Genomic DNA, 25675 nt, shown 5'->3' on the forward strand with positions numbered 1-25675 from the left:
TTTTTGGATTGATTGAAGTATAATTAACATATAGTGTTATACTAGTTTCAGGTGTACAATATAATGATTCACCAGTCCTACACATTTCTCAGTGTTCATCAAGTTAACTGTATTCTTAATCCCCTTTATTTCACCCATCCCTCCCACCTGCCTTCTCTCTGGCAACCACCAATGTGTTCTCTTATATTTAAGAGTCTGGTTTCTTTGGTCTCTTTTTCTTTGTTCATTTGTTTTGTTTCTTAAATTCCACATATGAGTGGAATCATATGGTATTTGCCTTTCTCTGACTGATATTTTGTTTAGCGTTATACTCTCTAGCTCCATCCATGTTGTTGCAAATGGCAGGGTTCATTCTCTTTTATGGCTGAGTAATATTCCATTGTGTATACATACCATGTCTTCTTTACCCATTCATCTATCAGTGAACACTTGGGTTGTTTCCACCTCTTGGCTATTGCAAATAATGCTGCAATAAACATAGGGGTGTGCATGTATATTTCAAATCAGTGTTTTTACTTACTTTAGGTAAGTATCCAATAGTGGAATTATTGGATCATATGGTAATTCTACTTTTAATTTTTTGAGGAACTTAGATACTGTCTTCCAAGGACTCAGGTTTTTTGGGGTTTAGTAGTGCAACATCCCCAAACAACATGGTCATCAAAAATGCCCCCACAAACTTTTCCAAATACATCTAAGGGAGCAGTACCTTTCAGGGAAGCTATTTGAGAATGTACTCTAGCAAAATTAGGATGAAATCCTCAGAAGTGAAAGATAGGTGTGTAAGAAATGTTGAAAATAACCCTGGAGCTCAGTAAGAAGAAATCTCAAAAGCAGCAGTACTATATCTGAGAAAGCAATTGGTGCAATTCAGAATAGAAAAGTTAGGGACGTCTAAGAATGCCTTTAATTAATCTGTTTTCAGGTTCATTTCTCACTCCTAAGTTAGCTGATTCCCAGGATTTTGCCAAGCAGATCTGCTATTTGCTCTCTACAGCCCCCTTTATGCATGCTTTTCTTGCTCTATTAGTGTTCTTCCACAAATTTCCATAATTTTGATATGGTTGTCCACTAATGCCTTTCCTCTACCCAGCTTTTCATTTGCGTGTCTTTTTTAATGCCTTTACTATCATTTTAATGGGCTTTTAAATAGAAGGAGAGACAACCGGGTATGCTCAGTTTATCTTCCTAAATTTATTTATTTTTATTTTTTTTAAAGATTTATTTATTTATTCATTCAGAGAGAGCGAGAGAGAGGCAGAGACACAGGCAGAGGGAGAAGCAGGCTCCATGCAGAAAGCCCGATGTGGGACTCGATCCCAGGTCTCCAGGATCACATCCTGGCTGCAGGCAGCGCTAAACTGCTGCGCCACCAGGGCTGCCCTATCATCGTAAATTTAAATTCAGTTCAGGCCTCTATGAATAACAAGTTAAGAATCTGGGTTTTATCCTATAGATAATGAGAAGTTATTGAAGACTTTTCTGCCATTTTATAACTGTATTTTTTTCCTTTCTACCATTCATCTGAAGTAAATATCAAGAATGTCTCAAGTCAGTGATCTCAGCTTCCACATTAAGAAGCTGAACAAGAGCAAATTTGACTCAAGAGAAAGCGAATAAAGAAAATAATAAAGATAAAAGCAGAAATCAATTAAAATTTTTTTAAAAGTAGAGAATATCAATGAAACCAAAAGCTGGTTCTTTGAGAAGATCAATGAAATTGATAAACCTCTAACCAGATTGCTCAGGAAAATAAAGGCAGAAGACATAAATGACCAACATCAGGAATAAAAGAGCTGACATTACTCCAGACTCTATAGACACTAAAAGGATCCTATGGGAGTATTACAAACAGCTTTATGCCCATGAAATCAACAATATACAACAATATACATGAAATGAACAAATTCCCTGAAAGCCTCACACTATCAGAGCTCACTCAAACAGAAACAAATAACTTAAATAGCCCTATGTCTACTAAGAAAATTGAATTTGCAGCCAAAAACTTCTCAAAAAGGAAACCTGAGAGCCAAATGGTTTCACTGCTGAATTCTTATAGAATCTTATATAGAAATGATACCAATTCTATATAAACTCCTACAGAAAGATGAAAAAAAGAGAATACTTCCCTATTCATTCTATGAGGCCATTATTATTACCCTGATTATCAAAACCAGACAAAAACATTTCAAGAAAACTACAGACTAAATATTCCTCATGCTCATTATTTGTAAAAATTCTAAAAATTTTAGAAACAAATGCTTACATTCACTTTCAACATTATCTGCTGCCCTGTAAATTTGAAAATTTTTCCAAATGTCAAGTTGTAATGTCTTAACCAGTCAATAATATCTCCAGTTCACAAAAGAAGCAGCAAAATGTATCAGGGAAGAAAGGAAAATACATTTATTAATTCAACTAAAAATCAAACATGTGGCACTAAATATACAGAATATACTCAACAAGGTTAGTGTCATTTGAATAGTACATAGTGCTAAGAAATTTTGTTTCTATTAATAGATGTTTAAAACTCAAGGAAAACCATATAACTACAAAGCTATCTGTGCTAGGTAGTCTCCAACACTGGTTGCCACTAGTGCCCTGACTTCCTGGATGCACATGCCATCCTTCCCTTGAAGAGGCAGACTCAACTTTCTCTCTCCCTGAGCTAGCCTTGTGTCCTGCTTTAAACACAGAATAGGATCAAAGTGATAGTATGCCAGTTCCAGAAGAAGCCTTTAAATCTGGCGGCTTATGCTTTCACCCTTTTGGAAAAGTCATAATTCAAAGCAGGCTTTCATGCCGTAAAGAAAGATACTATGTAGAAAGGGCCTAGATGATGAGATACCACATACCAAGAGATCACATGGAGGAGAAACCAAGAATCCAGAAACGTGAGAAAGGCTTTCTGGGATCTTCCAGACCAGCCTGTGTGCTAACTGAATGCAAATGCTTGAGAGATCCACATGAGACCAGTAGAAGTACTCACACAAACCACAAAATCTGAGAAGAAATACAGTGTTACTGTTTTAAGACATTGAACTTGGGTAGTTTATTCTATGTCAATAACAAACTGAGAGACATCATTCTCCTAACTAGGCCATGATATTTTTTGCTCAAAGCTTCATTTGAGCCGTACTCTCTTCAATGTTTATTTAACACTGAAAAATGATCTTTGCTATGTCCCATTATTAAATATCATAGAAACGGAAACTGAATTCTTAGTGATAAAAATCAAAAAGGAATTTATAAATTGTCTTATGACATTTTCAGATGAAAAGCAATATGTAATAAAATATTATTATACTGCTTAAGGATTGCACTTCTGAGAGAAAAGGAGGTTTTAAAAAATATAATAGCCTTATCTTTATATTTCACAGCTTTATCAGTTTGACTGTCAAACTTTAAAAAAAGAGAATTTGCATGGAAATTAATATTAGTAAAAACATCGTATGTGAAAAAAATCAGAAACAGATTTTGTATTTATTTTGACAAAACTTCAGAAAATTTTAAAAGTATTTTTGATACCAAATGCTCACATTAGCATGATATACACAATAATTATCTAGTCTTTACAAATGAAATGCAACCTATTACAAAATGTTTCCCTCTTTTAGATGATGTTAAAGGAAAAAATACAGTAAGAATTTAATAAAAGATGAGAGCATGGATCCCCTGCAGAAAAATTAATCTTCTAAAACCCAACTCCCAAAATTTATTAAGTAAATATTTTACATTTTCCTTCGCATAATCTCCAGCACATCAATGTAGCTGTTTTAGGTTAAGAGATGCATGGGCATATATAACAAATACTTAATAAATGTACTCAATTCAAATACACACTAGAATATAAGAAAAAGACTAATTATGTGGTACAAAATTTAGGTTAAGAATATGAACATATAACTGAAGACGAATATGAGAAACCTCTCGGAAAAGAATACAGGGAGGGTTTTAGCACCTTTGGTCAAGGTTAAGAACTAAACCAAACAAAGCCCCATGTGGTACTAAGTAAAAACGGGGCTTTCAAGAAATTCACCTTTGTCCAGCCAACCTCTCCACCACTGATTAGGCAGCTGCTCCTTCTTTGGACAGGCAGTGAGAGAGCACATGATTTCTGCAGATTCCATGGAAACTTCTTCACTCTTTCTCCACATGCCAGCCATTGCTTTGAGTTAGTGTAGCCAGGCATTAAATAACAACACTCCAAGAACTGGAGCCAGACATAATGGGAAAGTAGTACATACAGCTTACACTTTACACCAAGTCAGGAGATGATAAGCAGCTACTACTCTCAGAGAGGTCTACACTGGTCACTTTAAAATTAGGCAGAACTTTGACTCCTATTGGCTGTTGATCCTTCTATGCTGTGCTCCTTCACAGACCTGACAGTATAGAGAATGGTTGCTTGGCAGACCAAGAGTAGGCACTTCCGAGTCCTCTAATCAAATTCCTTTGAAAGATCATCTTTTAGTTAAAACACAGAACAGCACATAAATCTGGTTAGGAGGCCTCTGCCTCTTTTCCACCACCCAGTATCTTTCCCTAAAAGATTTTTCACCCTGCGCATCAGATACTGGGTAATACTCTACCACTAAGAGAAGTAACCATTTATCTGCTTGAGGCAAGAGAAAACAGCTAAGACAATTCTTAGCAAAGCTAACACAATTAGGAGCTATTATTTCATCCTATTGCTCATTTTTCAAAAAAGTGAACAAAGAAGAAAATGTGCGCTGTAAATTATAAGAAAGGCATTCTTATTTCAGGGTATGCAGTCTGATATTAAAAATAATAAAAACTTCTGCAATTCTTTTTAGGATACCTGATATACACAAAGGATATAGTACTAGAGACCCAGGAAAGTGATATGACTATCTTACCCTTTTTAACCAAGTTGTTAGGGCCACACGAAAGAGTGCTACAGAGGTTCTTTTTACACTCCTTGTCATTTAAAACAGTTTTATACCATCTCACTTAAAATGAAATGAAATAACAGGCGCCCAGGGTGGCTTGGTTGGTTGAGTGTCTGATTCTGGATTTTGGCTCATGTCATGATCTCATCTCAAGATTATGAGATCGAGTCCCACACGGCTCTATGCTCAGCACTGTTGTCTGCTTGAGATTCTCCCTCTCCCTCTGTCCCTTCCTCTGTCTACATACTCTCTCTAAATTAATTAAATCTTAAAAAAAAATTTTTTTGAAATGGACCGAAATAAAAAAGGACAATAGAAATCAGATATAGATCAAATAAAACAATGAATCCCTCAATTTTTGGCTTTTGAGATCCAGTTTCAGTGAAAGATTTCTTAGAGAATCTACTTTAAAAACCTCACTTCCTATCACTATTCTGTGATATTCAAATTTTACTGATTTTCCCAACAGTACACCAATAAAAAATGAAATTAACAAAAACACTAAGTACAATAGCTTGACATAAATATTTGAGAAACCAAGTACAATCACAAGTGAGGGTATCTGTATAATTCTGTTCTCTAATACAACTTGGTCATATAATGAGTATAATAATTATAGTGATTATAAAGGCTTATGATATATCAATTATAAGAAATAAGTTGCACACTGAAGGTATCCAGTATATAATTATAAGTCCTTACAAGTTTGAACAAGATTATTTAATCTCTGAATGTCAGATGAATCACCTGCAAAGTGAGATAATAATGATACCTAACCTCATATGATTTTTGTGAGGATTAAATGAGATAATAGATATAAAAGTACTCCTGAGAGCAGAGCACAAAATAAATGTTTACAAGTGATAGTTAGTGAAGGTGATGATTTCTAAGATAATCCACATTGGTAACTGTGAAAAAGGAAATCACATTGTGCTTTTATGATTTATAACCAGTCTTACCAGAAAAATAATAAAATCCTCCATATTTTTGCATTTTTACATCTTTGAAAATGTTTGTCTTTCTTCATTCAAAGTTTTTCTGGTAAATAATTTCTATATTCATTTCCAAATTCTCTCATTCATAGTAAGAGTACTTCTAGTTAGGGCACTTTAAACTCCCCACTTTTAACTTACAACCACCTCAATAGCAGCTTATTACTGTCAGTTAGTAAGCAGAGTTTTAGGAGGTCCACAGACTTAGTGGTTAGCTACTATAGCTTGTTTATGAATGTGGTAGCATAGAATTCAAAGGCAAGATTAATTGGGACCTGATTTTAAATTTATGAGCATAATCAAATTTTATATTTATTGTGTACATGTGCACATATATATCCAAAAGAAGCTTCCTTATCTCTGAGTAGGTGAGTAAAGCTAGATTGTTTCTTTGTTTTTTGCAATGACTACAGAGCAAGCTGGTGTTACACTGACTTAAAAGAGGGATTCATTTCAACTAACAAATAAAGGGTAAGTCTTTAATGAAGACACAAAGAGTTCTCAGACACTGGATCAAAATCACTCACAAAATATTATTATAATTAGAATAGAAATTTTAGATAAGGAGAAAGTAATTAATAAGCTCTAGGTTGTGACAGTACAACTTCATCAAGTTCATGTTTAGCACTTGGAAAAAGGAGGATTTGAACAAGCAGTCTAACTCCAAAGAGTTCTTAATCATTATGCTAATATCAAATTACATGGGCAATTACATTAAAAATTAGTGTTTTCCTACATGGAGATTAAATTTACAATTCATTATAACAAATATATTCTAACATGATAAATGGCACGTTCATTTACTTTGAACACTTAGATCTTTAATCTTAAAATACCATTTTCATACAAGGAAGTAGGTTTTTAATTTTTTTTAACGACTTATTTATTTAATTGAGAGAGAGAGAGAGAGAGCACATGTGCATGCGTACAGTGGGAGTGGGAGAAGGAGAGAGAACCTAAAGCAGACTCCCCACTGAGTGCAGAGCCCAGTGTGGGGCTCAATTCCAGGACCTTGAGATCATGACCTGAGCCAAAATCAAGAGTCAGATGCTTAAGTGACTGAGCCACCCAGGCACCCAGCTTTTTAATTTTCTATATCAATAAAAACCATAATTTATAATTCTATCAATATATAACTTGACATTTACTAATCTGGAGCACTTGGGGAAGGAAAGTCTTTTCTCTCACTAGCTCAGAAGCAGACATTAAAATAAAAAGCTATTATTTCCAAGACTATTCACTTTTCTGCTGATATCAGTGAAGCTGGGGTGCCAGGTGGGAAGCACATGAGTACCACTTCTGCTTTCAGAGCAAACAAAACACCAAATGGAAAAGGGTCAAATCATTAGGGAAAACATTATTTCCAAGTTCTAAAATGATATTAAAAACAATAAGAGAAAAATGCAAATTATAAATCAGCACGAAGGCACTTTAGTCAACAAGTACCTCAGAAGTCCTACCAGCAGTGGTAAGCGCTAAGCAGTGAAAGCGAGGTGACTTTTATATTATTTGGTTTTAAACAATGACAGGTATTTCAGATTTACCAGGATAAATAACACCCACATCTCTATATTTGCATAACGTAAGATCATTGGCCAATACTTCATGTAACACTGTGCATATTTCTTCCATACACATAATAAGCGCTATACTAAGTAGGGAATAAATTACTATTCTCTACCTTTCTTTTATGATGGGTTGTGGAAGCATCCATCTCTTCCTCCCCTATATTATCAATTTGTGAAGTTGGACTACAATTCATTCTCTCCTCTTCTTGTCTCTGAAGTCTGTCTGCTACCGCCTGAATAGCTTCTGTCCACTCTTCCCTATAAAACAAGTACAGTTTCCCGTTAATAAAGAATGGTAAATGATTCAAATATTTCCCTTGTGTAAAATATGACATCAATACAAATAAAGTCTATTCCAGGATAATACACACACATACATGTAAACATACCCTCCCACCCTTACTCAAAAGTGAAATTAATCCCCAAAGCATTTAACATTACAGACCTTATGATTGTTGGAACATTTATTTAAATGTATGTCAAAGAAAAAAAGAAGGAAAGGATTATACAAAAATTCAGTTAAAATCCTTTAAAAGTACAGTTAAATTTTATTGCATATATACAACTTACCTATAAAGTAAACTGGCCCCCAAAAGCTGGCTGCCCCTTAAAATCCTTCTTTGTCTAGTCATTGTTAAGTTCATCATTGACATGGTCAAGGTCTTTACTGTGGTCCAACAGAAGTTCCAAGAAAAGGTTTTCAAAGCTAAAGCCTTTCACTGTCCCCATAGTTTGTAGGTAAAATAGTCTCAGGAGCACTGTTCCCATAGTTTGTAGGTAAAATAAGTCTCAGGAGCACTCGTTGAAATTTGTGTTATAGATCAAGAATTATTCATTTTCATATAAATGCTTAAATCAGCATCTGTTTCTTAAAGTCTGTTAGAATTTTGAGTGGAATTGTATTAAATCTACGGATCAATTTGGGGGAAATTGCTATCTTAAAAAATTAAATTTTTCACTCCATAAACATAGTATTGTCTCCATTTATTTAATTTCCCAGTGCAATCTTTTATGACTTTCTGTGAAAATGTTTTGCATATCTTAAATTGAATTTATTCTGAAATATTTTATTTTTTCATTGAAGTACAGTTGACATACAGTATTATATTAGTTTCAGGTGTACAACATAGTCATTATATGCACTATTAAATGCTCATCACGTAAGTGTAACTACCATCTGTCACCATATAAAGTTATTACAATATTATTGACCATATCTGCTATGCCGTATTGTATTACATCCCTGTGACTTATTTATTTTAGAACCAGAAATTTGTATTTCCTAATCCTCTTCATCTATTTCACCCATCACCCCATACCTTTCCCTTCTGGCAACCAGTTTGTTCTCTGTATTTATGAGTCTGTTTGCAGTTTGTTTGTTCATTTGTTTTGGTTTTGAGGTGATTATCTCATTGTAGTTTTCATTTGCATTTCTCTGGTGATGAGTAATGTTGAGCATCATTTCATGTGCCTGTTGGCTATCTGTATGTCTTCTTTGGAAAAATGTCTATTCAAGCCTTCTCCCATTTTTTAATCAGATTATTGGGTTTTTCGGCATTGATTTGTATGAGTTCTTTGTAGATCTTGGATATTAACCCTTTATCAGATGTCATTTACAAATATGTCCTCTCATTCAGTAAGCTGCCTTTTCATTTTGTTGATTATTTCCTTTGCAAAAGCATTTTAGTTTGATGCAGTTCCAATTGTTTATTTTTGCTTTTGTTGCCCTTGCCTTAGAAGACAGATCCAAAAAATACTACTGAAACCATTGTCCAAAAGGTTACCACTTATGTATTCTTTTAGGGGCTTTATAATATATAGGTATTCATTCCAGTTAGTTTAATATTCGTATATGATGTAAAAAAAGAAAAAAGTAATCCAATTTCATTCTTATACTTTAGCTGTTCAGTTTTCCTAACACAATTTACTAAAGAAACTGTCTTTCCCTATTGTATATTCTAGAATACTTTGTTACAGATGAAATGACAAAATAAGTGTGGGTTTATTTCTGGGCTGTTGTGTTCCATTGATCTGTGTATCTATTTTTGTGCCAGTACCATACTGTTTTGACTACCATAGATTTGTACTGTATCTTAAAATCTGGGATTGCGATACCGCCAGCTTTGTTCTTCTTTCTCAAGGTTGCTTTTACTATTCAGGTTCTTTTGTGGTTCCATACAAATTTTAGTTCTATAAAAATATTGATATTTTGATAGAGTTTGCATTGATTCTGTAGATTGCTTTAGGTGGTATGGACATTTTAACAATACTAATTATTTTAATCCTTGAAAGTGGTTTATCTTTCCAATTATTTGTGTCACCTTCAATTTCTTTCCTCAGTGTCTTATAGTTTTCAGAGTGCAGGTTTTCATTTCCTAGATTACATTTATTCGTTTTGAATCAATTGCAAATGAGACTGTTTTCTTAATTTCTCTGATAGTTCTGTAAGCGTATAGAAATGCAAAAGATTTCTGTATGTTACTTTTGTATCCTGCAACCTTACTGAATTCATTTACTAATTCCAATAGTTTTCTTGGTCAAGTTTTAGGGTTTTTGATATATAGTATCATTCACCTACATACAAATAGTGACAGTTTTACTTCTTCCTTGCCTAGTTGAATGCCTTTTATTTCTTTTTCTTGTCTGACTGCTGGGGCTAATATTTCCAGTATTTTGTTGATTAAAAGGGGTGAGAATGGACCTTCTGGTCTTTCTCCTGACCTTAAAAGAAAAGCCAGCAAATTTTCACCATTAAGTACGATGTTAGCTGTGAGTCTGACTTATGTTGAAGTACAATCCCTCTCTACCCATTTTGTTGCAAGTGAATGTATATAGCATTTTGTCAAATGCTTTATCTACATCTATGGAGATGATCATACAATTTTTATCCTGCATCTTGTTAATGTGCTGTATCACATTTAGTGACTGATTTGTGGATATGAAACCATCCTTGCATGCATGGAATAAATCATATTTGATCGCGGGGAATGATCCTTTCAATGTACTTTGAGTCTAGTTTGCTAACATTTGGTGACTATTTTGCATCTACATTGATCAGAGATATTGGCCTATAATTTTCTTTTTATAGTGTATTTGTCTAGTTTTGGAATCACAGTAATGCTGGCCTCATGTATTTAGAAGAAATCCTTCAATTTCTAGAATGGTTTGATAAGCATAGCTATTAACTCTTCTTTAAATGTTTGGTAGAATTTACCTGTGGAGTCATGTGGTCTTGCACCATTTACTTACTGGGAGTTGATTACTGATTCAATTTGATTACTACTAATTGGTCTGGTTAGATTTTCTATTTCTTCTTTCAGTCTTTGAAGATTGTATGTTTCTAGGAATTTATCCATTTCTTTTAAGTTGCATAATTTGTTGGCATATAATTTTTCATAGTTAGTCACTTTTAACCCTTTGTATTTCGTGATGTCAGCTATAACTTTTGCTTCATTTCTAATTTTGAGTCCTGTTTTTTTTTTTTTTTTTTTAAGAGTCTGGCTAAAGGTTTACCAATTTTGTTTTGCTTTTCAACAAACCAGCTCTTAGTTTCACTGATATTTTCTATTGTTTTTTAAAGTCTCCATTTTATTTATTTCCACTGGAGTCTTATTTCCTTCCCTCTACTAACATTGGGCTTTGTTCTTCTTTTTCTAGTTTCTAAAGAGTAAGGTTAGATTGAGATTTTTGTTTTGTTGTTGTTTGTTGCTAGGCCTGTATCACTGGACATGGGTAGCAAAGATTTTGAACTACTGTGTTTTCATTTTCATTCGTCTGCAACCAATTTTTATTTTCTCTGCATTTTCTTCACTGACCCATTGGTTGTCTGGTAGCATATTGAGTTGAGACTCCACAAGTTTCTGGGTTTTTTCCAGTGTTTTTCTCATAATTGATTTCTAGCTTCATATTTTTGTGGTTAGGAAAGCTGGCTGATAGGATTTCAATTTTCTTAAATTTTTAAAGACTTGTTATGTGGCATAATATGTGATCTGTCCTGGAGAATGTTCCATGGGTACTTGAAAATAATGTGTATCCTGCTGTTTTTGGATGGAATGTTCTGCATATATCTGTTAGGTCTGTCTGGCATAATGTGTCATTCAAGAACTGTTTCCTTCTTTATTGATTTTTTTCTAGATAATTTATCCACTGATGTAAATGGGGTGCCAAAATCCCCTCTTATTATGTTAATATCTCCTTTTAGTCTGTTAATTTGCTTTATATATTTAGGTGATCCTATGTTGTGTGCATAGAAATATACAACCATTATTATCCTCTTGTTGGACTGATCCCTTCATCATTATGTAACTCCAATCTAGGTCTCTTGTTAGACTTTGCTTGAAAGTCTATTTTGTCTGATAAGAGTATTGTTACCCCAGCTGTTTTTCTTTCACTTCTATTTGCATAGTATATGCTCTTCCAGCCCTTCCCTTGCAGGCTATAGGTATCTTAAGGTCTAAAGTGAGGCTCTTGGAGATGGCATATTGGGTCTTGTTTTGTTTCTTCCCCATTGGGTTGGTCACCCTTAATCTTTTGATTGGAACTTTAGACCATTTATGTAAAAAAGTAATTATTGATAGGTATGTATTGCCATTTGTTGGCATATACAACTGGCATGTAACATTTTCTGGTTGTTTTGTAGTCTTCCTGGTTCCTTTCTTCTTCTCTTCTTGTTCTCTCCCTTGTGATTTTATATTTTCCTGAGGGCTAGGCTTGGACTCTTTTCTCTTCAGGTTTTTTATCTATTAAAGGGTTTCGGTTTGTGGTTCATATGACGTTCATATATAAAACCCTACTTATGAATCAGCCTATTAAAGTTGAGGTTCAATTAAATTTAACACATTCCAAAAGCACCATATTTTTACTACCACTCTCCACATTTTATGTATTTGACTTCACAATTTACATCTTTATTTTGTATATCCATTAACTAATTATTTTAGATATAATTGATTTTACTACTTTCATCTCTTTGTCTTCCTACTAGCTTTGTAAGTGATTGATCTACTACCATTACTGTGTGTTTGTTTTTACTAGTGAAATTTTTTAGTAATTTTCTTAGTTCTCATTATGGCCTTTCTTTTCTTCTTAAAAAAAGTCCCTTTAACATTTCTTATAAGGCTAGTTGAGTTGTAACAAACCTTACTTTTATTTATCTGGGAAACTCTTTTTTCTTTCCTTCATTGTGAATGACAACCTTGCTGCATATATTATTCTTGGTTGTAGGTTTCTTCCTTTCATCACTTAGATTATATCATGCCATTCCCTTCTGGCCTGCAAAGTCTCTGCTGAAAAACCAGTCAATAGCTTTATGGCATTTCCCTTTTATATAACTTGCTACTTTTAAGATTATTTTTATCTTTAATTTTTGACATTCTAATTATTATGTGTCTTAAATGTGGATCTCTTTGGGTTTATTTTTTTTCTTTAGGACTCTGTACTTCCTGGACCTGGCTGTCTGTTTCCTTCTCCAGGTTAGGGAAGTTTTCAACTAGTAGTTCTTCAAAGAAGTTTTCTTCCCCCTTTTCTCTCTTCTTTGAGAATGCTATAACACAAATGTCACTAAGTCTGATGTTGTCCTTTACACATCTTCATATATTTAGATTCCTCTTACTTTTGCTGTTCACTTGGTGTCTTCAGATTGTTGATCTGTTCATCTTTATCCTTTAGTCTGCTGTCAATTTCCTCCTATTGATTCCTGCTGGGTGTGGAGGGGTAGGAGTGGCTTTGGAGGGGCACCTGCCAGCACAGGTCCACAGGGCAGGGGTACGCAGTGCTAGCAAGGTAGGAGTACGTCAGAACTGGTGCCTGTCAGCATCAGGCCAACTATGTTGAAGGAAGTCAAGAGAGATGGCACTGGCCAGTTCTTCCATTCCCAAAGTGCCTACAGATCCCTGATCTTCCAGCACAACCCTACAATCAGTTAATAAAGCTCCTTCATATGAGCCCAGAAGCTTTCAAACTACTGCCTCTGTAGTGGGTCTCAGAGTGAGTGATATTGTGCACAGAACCTTTAAGAGCACTGTCTGCTATATATAGCTCTCCACCTCTCCTGGAGTTAAGACCCACTAATGTTCAAAGCTCTTGAGTTAAGCCTCACTGATTTTCAAAGCCACGGGCTATGGAGGCTTGCATTCCCAGTGTAAATGCCCAGGGCTGGGGGTGCCCAAGAGCTCCTCCCAGAGGACCTCTGCACCTGTGATAGATTTCCTGCTTATGGATCAATGTGTCTGGGGTTTGGTTCCCAAGTTTGTCTCTTTATCTCCTACTCTTCTTGCTGTGATTGTTAAAATATATCTTTAGCCACGGAAGAGCTGTTCAGTAGTCTTCAGGTTTTTCTGAAAGTGAGTTGTACTATATATAGTTGCAGCAATGGTGTGTCCATGAGAGGAGGTGGTCTCAAGATCTTCCTACTCTGCCATCTCCCTTGAACAAAATCAGCTGATTTTTTTTTTTAGATTTTATTTCTTTATTCATGAAAGACAGAAAGCGAGAGAGAGAGAGGAAGAGAGAGAGAGGGAGAGGGGGAGAGAAAAAGAGAGAGAGAGAGGCAGAGATATAGGCAGAGGGAGAAGCGGGCTCCTCACAGGGAGCCCGATGAGGAACTCAATCACAGAAATTGGGATCACACCCTGAGCTGAAGACAGATGCTCAACTGCTGAGTCAGCCAGGCATCCCAATTCATTGTTTTCTTAGGATGTTCCTTTCTTTGGCAGCATTCCTCACTTTCTTAGAGATCCCTTTCTGAGTTACCTATTGCTAACTAGTTTTTATGCTATTGGAATATGCCTTTAAAAATGTGTAATTTTCTAATTTTTCATAGTAGTTCTTAAAGTTGGTATTTATGTTGACCTTGAAGCCTTACTAAGAGGTTGATGTACCAATTCTAATACCTTTTATTTTTCTGGATTTTCTACACATGCAAACATGTCTACAAATAAGAGCAATTTTACTTCTTTTTCTTACCTTATAATGCCCTATATCAGATCATTAGAATAATGTTAAATAAAAGTGGTGAGAGAAGACATTCTTACTGTTCCAGATCTCAGAAATAAAGCACTAAGGCTTTTACTTTTGATTATCATATAAGCTGTAGGTTTTTTATAGATAGAAGTTGAGTAAGTTCCCTTCTTTTCCTTGTCAGCTGAGTGTTCTAGTTATGAAAGGATACTGAATTTTGGCAAACGCTTTTTCTGCATTTGTTGAGATGACCATTTAGTTTTTCTACTTTATCCTCTGAATATAGTGAATTTAGTTTAATGATTTCACATGATAATGCAACTGAACTCTTAGATATACTCTATTTGGTCATGATGTATTATTCTTTTTCCATTTTTTTTTTTTAATTTGTCAAAACTTTGTTAAATTTTGCACTGACAGGGCAGCCCTGGTGGCCCAGTGGTTTAGCGCGGCCTTCAGCCCCGGGGTATGATCCTGGAGACCTGGGATCGAGTCCCACGTCGGGCTCCCTTCATGGAGCCTGCTTCTCCCTCTGCCTGTGTCTCTGCCTCTCTCTCTGTGTCTGCCATGAGTAAATAAATAAAATCTTTTTTAAAAAAATTTTTTTGCACTGACATTCACAAGTATATTGGACTATAGTTCCATCTTCTTATGATAGCTTTGCCTGGTTTTTGAAACAAGAGTGCCCTTTTAAGTTGGAAAGTGTTCTCTTCCCCCATTATTCTCTCAAATAGATTGTATAGGACTGGTAATATTTCTTTGACAGAACTCATCAGTGAGGACATGTGGACTTGGGAGTTTTTATTGAGGAAAAATAGTTAAATTATTAACTCAATTCTGCTCATTGACACTGGCTGTTCAAATTTTCTAATGTTTTCTTGGGTTGATATTGGTAATTCATGTCTTATCATTTTAACAATCTTCCATGATGTTTTCTATTCTTTTTTTTTTTATTTCAAAGAATTAGCTCAGGTTTATTATTATTTTTGTTTCCTATTTCATTGATTTCTGAGCTCTACTGTTTCCTCTTGATGTTTGCTTTGCATTTACTTTTCTAGTTTCTGAAAAAGAAAGCTTAGGTTATTGATTTAACCTTCTTCAAGTACAGGCATTACTGTTATAAATTTCCCTCTCAGCACTCACAAATTTTTATATGCTTTATTTTCATTATCATTCATTTTAAAACGATTTTCTAATGGCTCATGTGAATTTTGTTTTTGACCCAATGATTTTTAAGAGGTATGTTGTTTAACTTCCAAATAGTTGGGAGTTTTTCAGGTTCTTATTCTTATTGATTTCTAAGCAATTCTACTGAAGCTGGAAAGCATATTTTATAAAACTTCAATCTTGCTAAATATATTAAGAATTGCTTATGATCCAGAATATGACCTATCCTGGTGAATGTACCATATGCATTCTCTCACTTTTGAGTGTAGCATTCTGTAAATATCAAGTACATCAAGGTGATTGATAGTGTTATTCTATGATTTAGTTGATTTTTTTTATCTAGCTGCTCCATCACTTGCTGGAAAGAATTTAAAAACCTACATATATGGGTGTGGAATTGTCTACTTTTCTTTAATTCTGTTATTGCATGCATCCATATTCATGACTGTTATAACATCCATGTCAACATATCCCCTTCTATCATTATCAAGTGTCCTGGAACTCTCTAGAATATTATTTTGAAATCTGATTTATCTTCCTTATGGCTGTTTGTATGATATATTTTTACCAATCCATTTACTTTCAACTTAGTATGTTTTTATACTTAAAGTACATTTCTTATAGACAGCACATAAGTGGACCTTGTATTTTTAATTCTGTAACTCTGCCCTTTAACTGCAGTTTTAACCTATTAATATTTAATGCAATTATTTATATGGTTGTACATAAGTCTACCATTTTTTTCTACTTCTTTCTTTCTTCCTGCCTGTTTTTTTTTTCATTATTTTAAAGTTTTTCAGAATTCCATTTCAATTTTCCTGTTGGCTTCTCAGTCTTTTTTTTTTTCCATATTTTTATTTTTTATTTATTTACTTATTTTTAAAGATTTTATTTATTTGACAGAGCAGGGGGAGCAGGAGGTAGAAGAAGAGGGAGAAGCAGACTCCCCACTGAGCAAGAAGCCCAATGCAGGATTTGATCCAAGGACCCTGGAATCATGACTTGAGCCAAAGACACTTAACCAACTGAGCCACTCAAGTGCCCCTGCATATTTTTATATATAGCATTAACTTCATACAGTCAACTTACATAATGTACTCTGGGTTAATTAATTTTTTATGATTCTATTTCTCCTCATATCAGCATTGTAGTCATTATGTACTTGCTTTCCTTTTAGCAATTTTCCTTGAAATCATGACATTCATCCTCAACTTAGCAAAGTCTAATATTATATGTCTATACTTTTAAGCCTTCTAAGAAAATGTAGAAATGTCATACAACACTAACTCCCATTTTTCCCTCAACCTTAGTTTACATATTATTACTTTAGTAATAGTATAATCTTCATATAATTAAACCATAAAATGTTATTATTATTCATCAGATCAATATTCTTTTGGTTTACCAACTTATTTGCCATTTTGTTTTTCATTCCTTCCTATATCTCTTCTCCCATCTGGGATTATTTTATTCTGTCTGAAGAATACTGTTTGTATTCCTCTTCTGCAAGTCTGCTGGTGAGAAATTCTATCAATTCTTAACTGAAGTTATTGAAATTTTTGACTGAAATATTTTCATTTTACTTTCATTCATGAAAAGTATTTTTGCTCATTAGCACTTATTTTCCTTCAGCACTTTGAGAATATCATTCCATTATCCCAATTATCATTCCATCCCATATATTCCATGTTAACTGTTTCTAATGATATCATCTTTTCATCTAATTGGTGGTCTTTGAAAGCAATTTATTTTTTCTATCTGCTTTTATCTAGAGAGCCTATGAATCTGATTTGGTTGTTTTGTCTCTGTGGTTTTTGAATCTTTGAATCTTTATGTACTTGTTTATTTCTTAATGCTTATCAAATAATGTACATTAAAAATGTAAATAGTTTGAGATTACTTATATTTGTTTTTAACAGGTTCCAAAGAGACTAGCAAAAGTGGTTCACATTAACCAAATTTAAGATCTGAAATAATTTAAAGCTAGACTTTAATCCTTTAAAGGTAAGTCTAAATCTAGTTTATCCTTAGGTACCAACTTAAAATGTACTGATGTACAATGACCACTCTCTGGTAGGCCCTGGGTTCCAGAATAAGATTCCTAGATTTGATAGTTATTCCAAATGTCAACATATCCCCTTCTATTATTATCTAGAATTGGCAGGCACCCCTGGTAAAAGAGTGAGCTCATCTCTCTGGGTTTCACCCTTCCATTAAATTTTAGTCCTTTAATTCTTTGCAGTCAAATTGCCTCATGTATGCCTTTTTTTTTTCCCCTAACGTTTTGCCCACCTTTACTAAGAGTTCTTAGGTGGATTACTGACATAAATTACCTCATTCACCATAACCAAAATATGTATATATGCTCTGCAAACAAGTATTGGGCCCAAATATCTCACTAATGAAAGCATGTAATTTCTCATTCCTAACTAATGTTGGCAAATGTATTCAATTCAGAAAACAGAATGGAGATCCCTATGAAGCAAGTAAATTTAACTTTAAAATATATATAGTACTTATAGGAAACTGAAACAATTTTTGTAAGCTGATAGTTTATTTAAAATAAACATTAATTAAAATGTCTAACATATGTATCCTACTAAAGTTCAATAAGCCATAGTGTATATATATAGGTAAATTTGATATTGTAAACAAATATAACAAAATTTTATAGGTAAAAATAATAACAAGTTTGCACTGAGAACAGTGGTGTTCTAGGAAAAACAATGTTAAGCTTGAAGTGGGGACCAAAGGAGAAGAATGATTTGTAAATGAGATGTACAAGATGAGGTGGTATAGGAAGAAGCAAGCAAGGGAAAATATTTCTGGCATAGGGAGAAAAGAGCCAAAAAGAGCCACAAGTGATGTGAGAGTCACTACAGAATTAGTACTCGGGAAACTACATGTAGTACATTGTAGTTGTAACATAAGAGGGCATATATTCATGCACATGAACATGCGGTTTTGATTGCAGCAGGCCCATAGTGATGATAATGAAAGTGATAGCTCTAAGAAAGGAAAATTATCTGGGTCTGTAAAGTGGTTCCACTATAACAAAATAAACTATACATGAAAAATCATATTTGACAGTGAATAATTTGAAGTACATTCATTAAAACTAGAGAAAAATATAAACGTATAAGCTATCATGAAAATTATGATGCATTATTTAAAAACAAAAAACAACAAACCATCCTATCTGAAAGAAAGAGATAAAATTATTAATATCTGCAGATGCTATGCCTGCAAAGGCAAAGAACGTTTTTGGGGGAAAAAAAAACCCAGTAATAACTGAAGTTCTCCTTTACTACATGTTTGCTATTACCTGAAATTTTTTCTTTTCTCAATTTTCTTACTTCTAAGGTCCTTTCTTTCCCTCAGAAGTTAAAAACTTTATAAGGACTCTCTAATTAAAACGATGTGGTCTTAGTGCTAGAATGACAAGGAAATCAAAAGGAAAAAAAGAAAAAAAACTAAAAATACAAATATTTGTGTATGTGCCATCCGTAATCAGTGAGGACAGAATGGATTATTCAATGAAAAGAAATGAAGAACAGAGCTAATACAACGGTCTCATCCTTTGGGAAAAAATAGTTTCCAAACTTGTATCATGCAATAAAACAAATAGAAGATTTTTTTTTTAAAGATAGGGATACAGCAAGAATGGATTTTTAGACTGGCAGAGAGAACACAGAAAATACACAGCTTTTCTAGTTCTCACTACATTTTTCTAAGTTTTCATTACCATTAAAGTCATATTAAATCTCTAAACACCAGATTCTAGATGAATGTAGAAAAACAGACTCCAATGGTAAATACAAAGATGCTGTTTTTTCATTTTTACTAAAACTGCTTTCTTCTAGTCATAAATGCAAATAAAAACTGTTCAGAAAAGTAAAGTAGTGATATAAGTACAGGAACTAATTTTAAAGTCTTAAGGTATGACATAAATCCAGCTTTGCAAACATAAAATGGCAAAATTAATCATGCTTTGAAGGGGTACTGTAAATCTACTAAGAATAATATTTTCAAAGAATATACGACGGGAACAATTCCATTCATTCAGCCAGTAAACGAATACTATGCTGGGTCCTGGACTATCCTGTACAGATAGAATATTGAGCAAGAACCGTATCTTCCTTGCTAGTCAAGAATCTCATAGTCTAGTGAGAAAGGTAAACAAAGATACCTGGTCTACAAGGGTGAGAGAAGGTTTTGTACAAAATGTGGTATTTTTAAGCTCAGATCTGAAAAACAGGAATTAGCCCAGTCACAATTATGGGTAGAAGTATAAGCAAACTGAGGACTTAGCATATAGAAATGCCCAAGGAAAAAAAAAATTAAAAAAAAAAAAAAAAAAAAAAAAAAAAGAAAAAAGAAATGCCCAAGGAAGACAGGGGTAGACAGGGAAGACCTATCAAATTGTATGTATATTCAAGACCTAAATACATCTGCACAGAATAAGACTGGAAGTGTATAAAAGAAAATATTATCTGTCCTTAACTCTGACTATAAAATTATGAGTATTTCATATATATTTCAAAGTACTCATAATTTTATTTCTAGTTCTCTTCTATTTTTCTTTCTAAAGTAATCACACATTACCTTTTTGCTTACTGATCAAAAAAGCATTATTAAAAGAATATTTATTTACTAGGTTTTATGGGAGGTTATTTTTGTTTTTTGGTTTTAAATCTGCGACAAGTCTCCTAAGACCTACTATATTCTCTTGGAAAATAAGGCTAAGAACATTTAACTTCACAAAGTTGCTGATTTGGATCAAACATGACAACATCCGTGCAGGAAAATGGTTTTGTGGTTGTGGTTGTTGGACCTAACTCAGCAGCAGATAAGAGGGTATTAACACAGAACTGGGGGTTGAGGCAGGGTTGCAGGAATGCATAGATCAGGAGGATGACAATATGGCCTTGAAGAAGATGCCACTCCCCTCTTTGGCAATGAGGACAAGTAGATGCCTATCAATCCTGGTACTGTTTTTCTCACGGAGCTTGGTCCCAATATCAGAATCCTTTTCAATGTAATACTCCGGGGCAGCCACCTGCATGATGGTATACTACTTGAAACATTTTGCTATCACTAGCCTCAAGATTGCAAATATGAACACAATCAATTCAATCATTTTTTAAAGGTAGCTTAGTTATAAAAATGTCCCAATTTGTATTTTAATTTTTAAATGTCCTGTTTTTTTCTTAAGTATCTTACAGCAGTTCTAGAAGTTTTAATATGCTGCAAGCCTTGATTATTCATCTAGTAGACCAGAAACAGAATTATTAATGGACTATAGGATTTTACAAATATGTTCATATATATTTACAAATGGTGAAGTCAGATACACATATATCTTTGTACCGATTGTGGCTTTTTCTCAAGATAGGAAAAAAAAAAATTCTTACCTTTCCTCTGGAGTATCTACATGAAATGTTCTCTCTATAACAGTGGTCCACTGGAGACATCTGATAATAAATGTGTTTGGCTTTGGTCGTTCTGTTTTCATTAACTGGCATTCTAGAAATAACATAAAATGTCTCTTTGAATACACTTACATTTAAACCAAGAAGTAAATAGTTGAGAACCATAGAGTTCAGTCCCAGGCAAAAAGCACTGCAATCTCACAGCTTTCCATGGACCTATACTCAGGTTCTTCACAACCTGACCTCAGTATTCATTTCCAATCCAACACCCATTCTGGCCACATGCTCGGTTAACCAACCAAACTGGACCATCTAAGTTTCCCCAAATACATCTTGCCCCATCCTGAATCTACACTCTTGCTCCAGCTGCTCTGACTACCTAGAACAGTGTCCACTGATTTCACCCCTACCCATATGTAATCACCTACAGTCTAAAGAATACCTATCCATTAAGGCCTAGAACCAATCCTACCTTTCCATGAAGCTTTACCTATCAATCTGGTCCTAAATCAAACATCCCCCTCTCCATATTCTCATTACTTATTATTGTATCCCTCATTTTATGCTATTTTGTATTATTAGGTATCATTTACAAAGGTATTCTTATCCCTTACCTCAATTATACACCTTTTAGACCATATATACCTAAACTCTTAGTAATCATAACCCATAGAGCCAGTTGGTCAAAAGGAATAAATTATGTCAGGGAATATCTCGGAACACTTCAAAGAAAAGTAGTATTTTGTAGTGGGTGTGGATTCTAATAGTATGGATTCTAACACCAGTATTCCTGGGTTCAACTTCTTTTCCTGCCATTATGTAACCTTGGACAAGTTAATTAACCTCTCTGGTGTTCAAATATTAGAGGAAAAACAAGTACCTACATCATAGAATTGATGTGGGGATTAATAATAAATAGGTACAATACTCAGCATAGTGTGTGACACTTCATAAATTAAAAAAAAATGTTAGCTAATATTATTAGGTGTATACCTGAACTGGACTTTAAGGATACATGGTACTGGACAATAAGACAAAGTGGGGTAGGGTTGTTTACTGACACTGCTCTTTGGAAGAAACAATTTCCCTGCAGTTGACAAAATTGTGTTTCCTCAGCGTTTGCATGTTCTATCATCCTACTTCCATCATTAGCAATGATGAACTACTATCTCTAAGTCTTTGCAGGACCCAGTCATTAGCCACACTGGACTAGTTCACTGACTTCCTTATACTAAAAAAGATCATTCACCCAAGGGTCTATGCTTATTTTTCTTCTCTTTTCTAACAAGATTTAGGGTTTCAGCTATCATCTCTTGGTTGACCAATATAAAAATCCAAACTTCTTTCCATCTTGGATCTTTATTTTGTGATGCCCATGATTAACTAGACAGTGGACATATCTACCTGGTTAAATTACTTGTTCCTAAAATCTACTATCTTTCCTCCTGATTCTGTTCCTCTTTCTGGCTTTGATAGTTTTTCTACCATCCAAACTGAAAACATGGGGTACTCCTGTTTGATACTGGTAGTATCTGCCATTACCTGGCTTTTCCAAGGATGCAGTTTTACTTCAGACTCTCACTGCCAAATGCCTCAACCTCCCCATAAAACCAGCTCTTCCTAACTCAGAAACATGGAAGGGCTAGATCCATTACTTAAAGCTAGAAACTGTATCCTAAAATACATTGGGACTCAGCACTTGTTGTGATGAGCATCAGGCGATGCACGGAATTGCTGGATCACTATATTGTACACCGGAAACTAATATCACACTGCCATGTTAACTGGAATTTAAATAAAAACTTAAAAAAGACACCTGAACTCATCCAAAAGTGAACCAATCTCTTCTACCCTTGGTCCCCTGCCAACTTCCACTACAGCTGCATCTCAGACAGCAGCATCTCCATCCTCTCAAGTGCTCAGGTTAGAAGCCCTGGACTCACCCTTAAGTCCTCCTCTTTTTTCTCATATCTCATTCTCGAAATCCTGTTGGCTCTGCTTTCAAAATATATCCAGTATCACTTCTCACTTCTTTCACTATTATCGGAACAAGGCATCATTATCTCTCACATTGACCACTCTGAAAATTCTAGAATAGCTCTCCAAGCCCCTCACTGCAGTCTGTTAACAATACATGCAGCCAGAAATCTCCTTAACATGATCAACTGAAAAAGAAATAATCTGTAGTGTTTCCATTTCATGAAGAATAGAAAACAAAGGTCTTTCAATGATGAACAAGGGTCCCACGTGACCTGAGCCTCCCACCCACCCCACTTTATTTTCTGACCTCCTCATCTAGTTAAGTATTCTCTCTCATGCTACTCTGGCTTCCGTGCGTTCCCTCAGACACATGCTGCACCCTCTCTCCTAGCATTCTGCCCCTCACACAACCCATAGCTACTCCCTCACCACCTTCAAAACTCTGAGCAGATCTCACCTTCTTACGGACACCTACTCTGACCACGCTCCTAAACACTGATCTGCACCCCTCATCCAGGACTCCCTAGCCCCTCTTACCTGATCTACTTTTTATTTCACACCATCATCTTCAAACATCTGAAATAGTATCTTTTTTGCTTATTGTCTGTTTCCTCAATAGGAATGTAAGTTCCATTGATAAATTCTTAGCACCAAGAACTGTGCCCACCTGTGCCTAGGCAGTGTATATTTTTTCCCCCTAGCTGACACTTAATGAATGAATGTTGTCCATCTGGATGAATTCTGATAGTACTAAACCAACAAGAAGGTAATTTTGATGACATAAAAGAGGGGTAAATTTCTGGAGCAACTTCCTTATATAGTCAAGAAGGGATGGGATTTGCTCGACAAGTAGAGGGCTGGTTCTATTCAGTATAGACAGTTTAGTGGCATAACAAGACATGGAGTCAAAAGGTTCCCAAATGCAGTCAAGGGAGTACACAGCAAGTAGGAGCTGGCAGAAATGATTTTCTTGTTGCTTCTACTTTTTCAAGGCATGAGGATATAAAACCATCTTTAAGAATCAAGTTGGAAGAAGATGGACTGGTGCTTTGAGAAGATATCTAACAGCCCTCTAGGAGAATGGAACAGCACACAGACTAGGGAAATATAGCAAGACAACTGGGCTGCATCAGGGGCCTGCTAAAATTTAATGATCAAGAATTCAAGCGAATGCCAGGAATCATGGTTGTGTATTTTCCCCCAGATATATTCAGCTACATGGGTGCAGCAGGTAGGTCACAGAGGACTGGATTTCTGCCAAGCTGTAATTTCACCAAGTAAGTTTGGCAAAGCAAGAAAGAGAAGAGAGGATGCAAGACATTGTGGTTTAGAGAATCAGCTGATGAATTTAAAATGCGTAAGAAGGAAAGTGAGAAGCTGATAGTGGGTAAAATAATGAAAAGGTGGGAGAACTGACAACATAAAATCTCGTTTCACAGTTAAATATTGTACAGCAATGTTACATATCTTCTGAAAATATGAATGCTAAAAAATACCAAATACAGAATGCCTATTTCTCTTTTTGTTTTAAATACGAAAGTTTTAAGATATCAACACTATAAACCAGAAGAGTTTACATGTAGATCTATAAAGCAGAGACCCAACCTGACTCTCTCTGAAGACCACTGTTCTTCCTATTTCCTTCTTCAAAAAACCCCTATTATGCTTCTACTCAGTGTTTAATACAGGCTGACGTGATGTCCTAGTAAGAAGTTACTGAGAAGGTAGGAATTATGTGCACAACTCCCCACACAGCACCTAGGATATGACAGCACATAAGGGGGACACCGTAAATACCTTGTGACTGAAGTGATTCAGTGGCTTTTAATGTAAAAAGCAGAGGATAGGGGGCACCTGGTGGGCTCAGTTGGTTAAGTATCTGCCTTCAGCTCAGGTCATGATCTCAGGGTCCTGGGATGGAGCCTTGTGTTGGGCTCCCTGCTCAGTGGAGAGTCTACTTCTCCCTCTCCCTTTGCCCCTCCCTCTCACTCATGTACCCCCCCCCCATCCCCTCCCAATCAATCAATCAAGGAATGGAGGACAGACACTTCAAAGATGGGCAGGCCCAACAGAAATATTAAAAAATGGACTCTATAAAGCAGAGAGGAGAGAATGCCCTATCAAGTCCACCTACTCTTCAGTTTTACCACTGTTGTGCTGATGTCAGGGTGACTAAGACAACAGACTTTAATATCAGAACACCAGATCCAAATCTAGTCTCTCTCACATAAGCAGCAGGGTGATCCTAGGCAAGGCACACCTCCAAGCCCCCAGGTTTTTCATCTTTAACAGAGCTATGAGAAATTTAAGATTTTTAAAGGCAACGTATTTACAACACTATACGTAAATGAAGTTTAAGTGGTATGATCTTAATAACTTCTCCATGCTATAATCTAATAAGCTATTTAAATTATTATGTATGAGATTCTAAGTAATTATCAATTACTGTAATTTACAAAAATAATAACAAAAGTGATTTTTTAAATTTTTTTAATTTATTTATGATAGTCACACAGAGAGAGAGAGAGGCAGAGACACAGGCAGAGGGAGAAGCAGGCTCCATGCACCGGAAGCCCGACGTGGGATTCAATCCCGGGTCTCCAGGATCGCGCCCTGGGCCAAAGGCAGGCGCTAAACCGCTGCGCCACCCAGGGATCCCCAAAAGT

At 35.1% G+C, this 25675-nt stretch overlaps 1 protein-coding gene across 8 annotated transcripts in view; it reads right to left on the minus strand.

Moving 5' to 3' along the window:
• AKT3 (AKT serine/threonine kinase 3) overlaps positions 1-25675 on the minus strand; it is a 306203-nt gene that overhangs the window by 121726 nt on the left and 158802 nt on the right. For all 8 annotated transcript variants that reach the window (XM_038542735.1, XM_038542732.1, XM_038542730.1 and 5 more), the window contains 2 exons: positions 21012-21123; positions 7587-7731 (listed from right to left, as the gene is read on the minus strand). In XM_038542735.1, coding sequence (XP_038398663.1) covers positions 7587-7731; positions 21012-21123 — 257 coding nt within the window. The remainder of the gene's footprint in view (positions 1-7586; positions 7732-21011; positions 21124-25675) is intronic.

Source organism: Canis lupus, chromosome 7 (genome assembly GCF_011100685.1).
Source record: "Canis lupus familiaris isolate Mischka breed German Shepherd chromosome 7, alternate assembly UU_Cfam_GSD_1.0, whole genome shotgun sequence".
Lineage (NCBI taxonomy): Eukaryota > Metazoa > Chordata > Mammalia > Carnivora > Canidae > Canis > Canis lupus.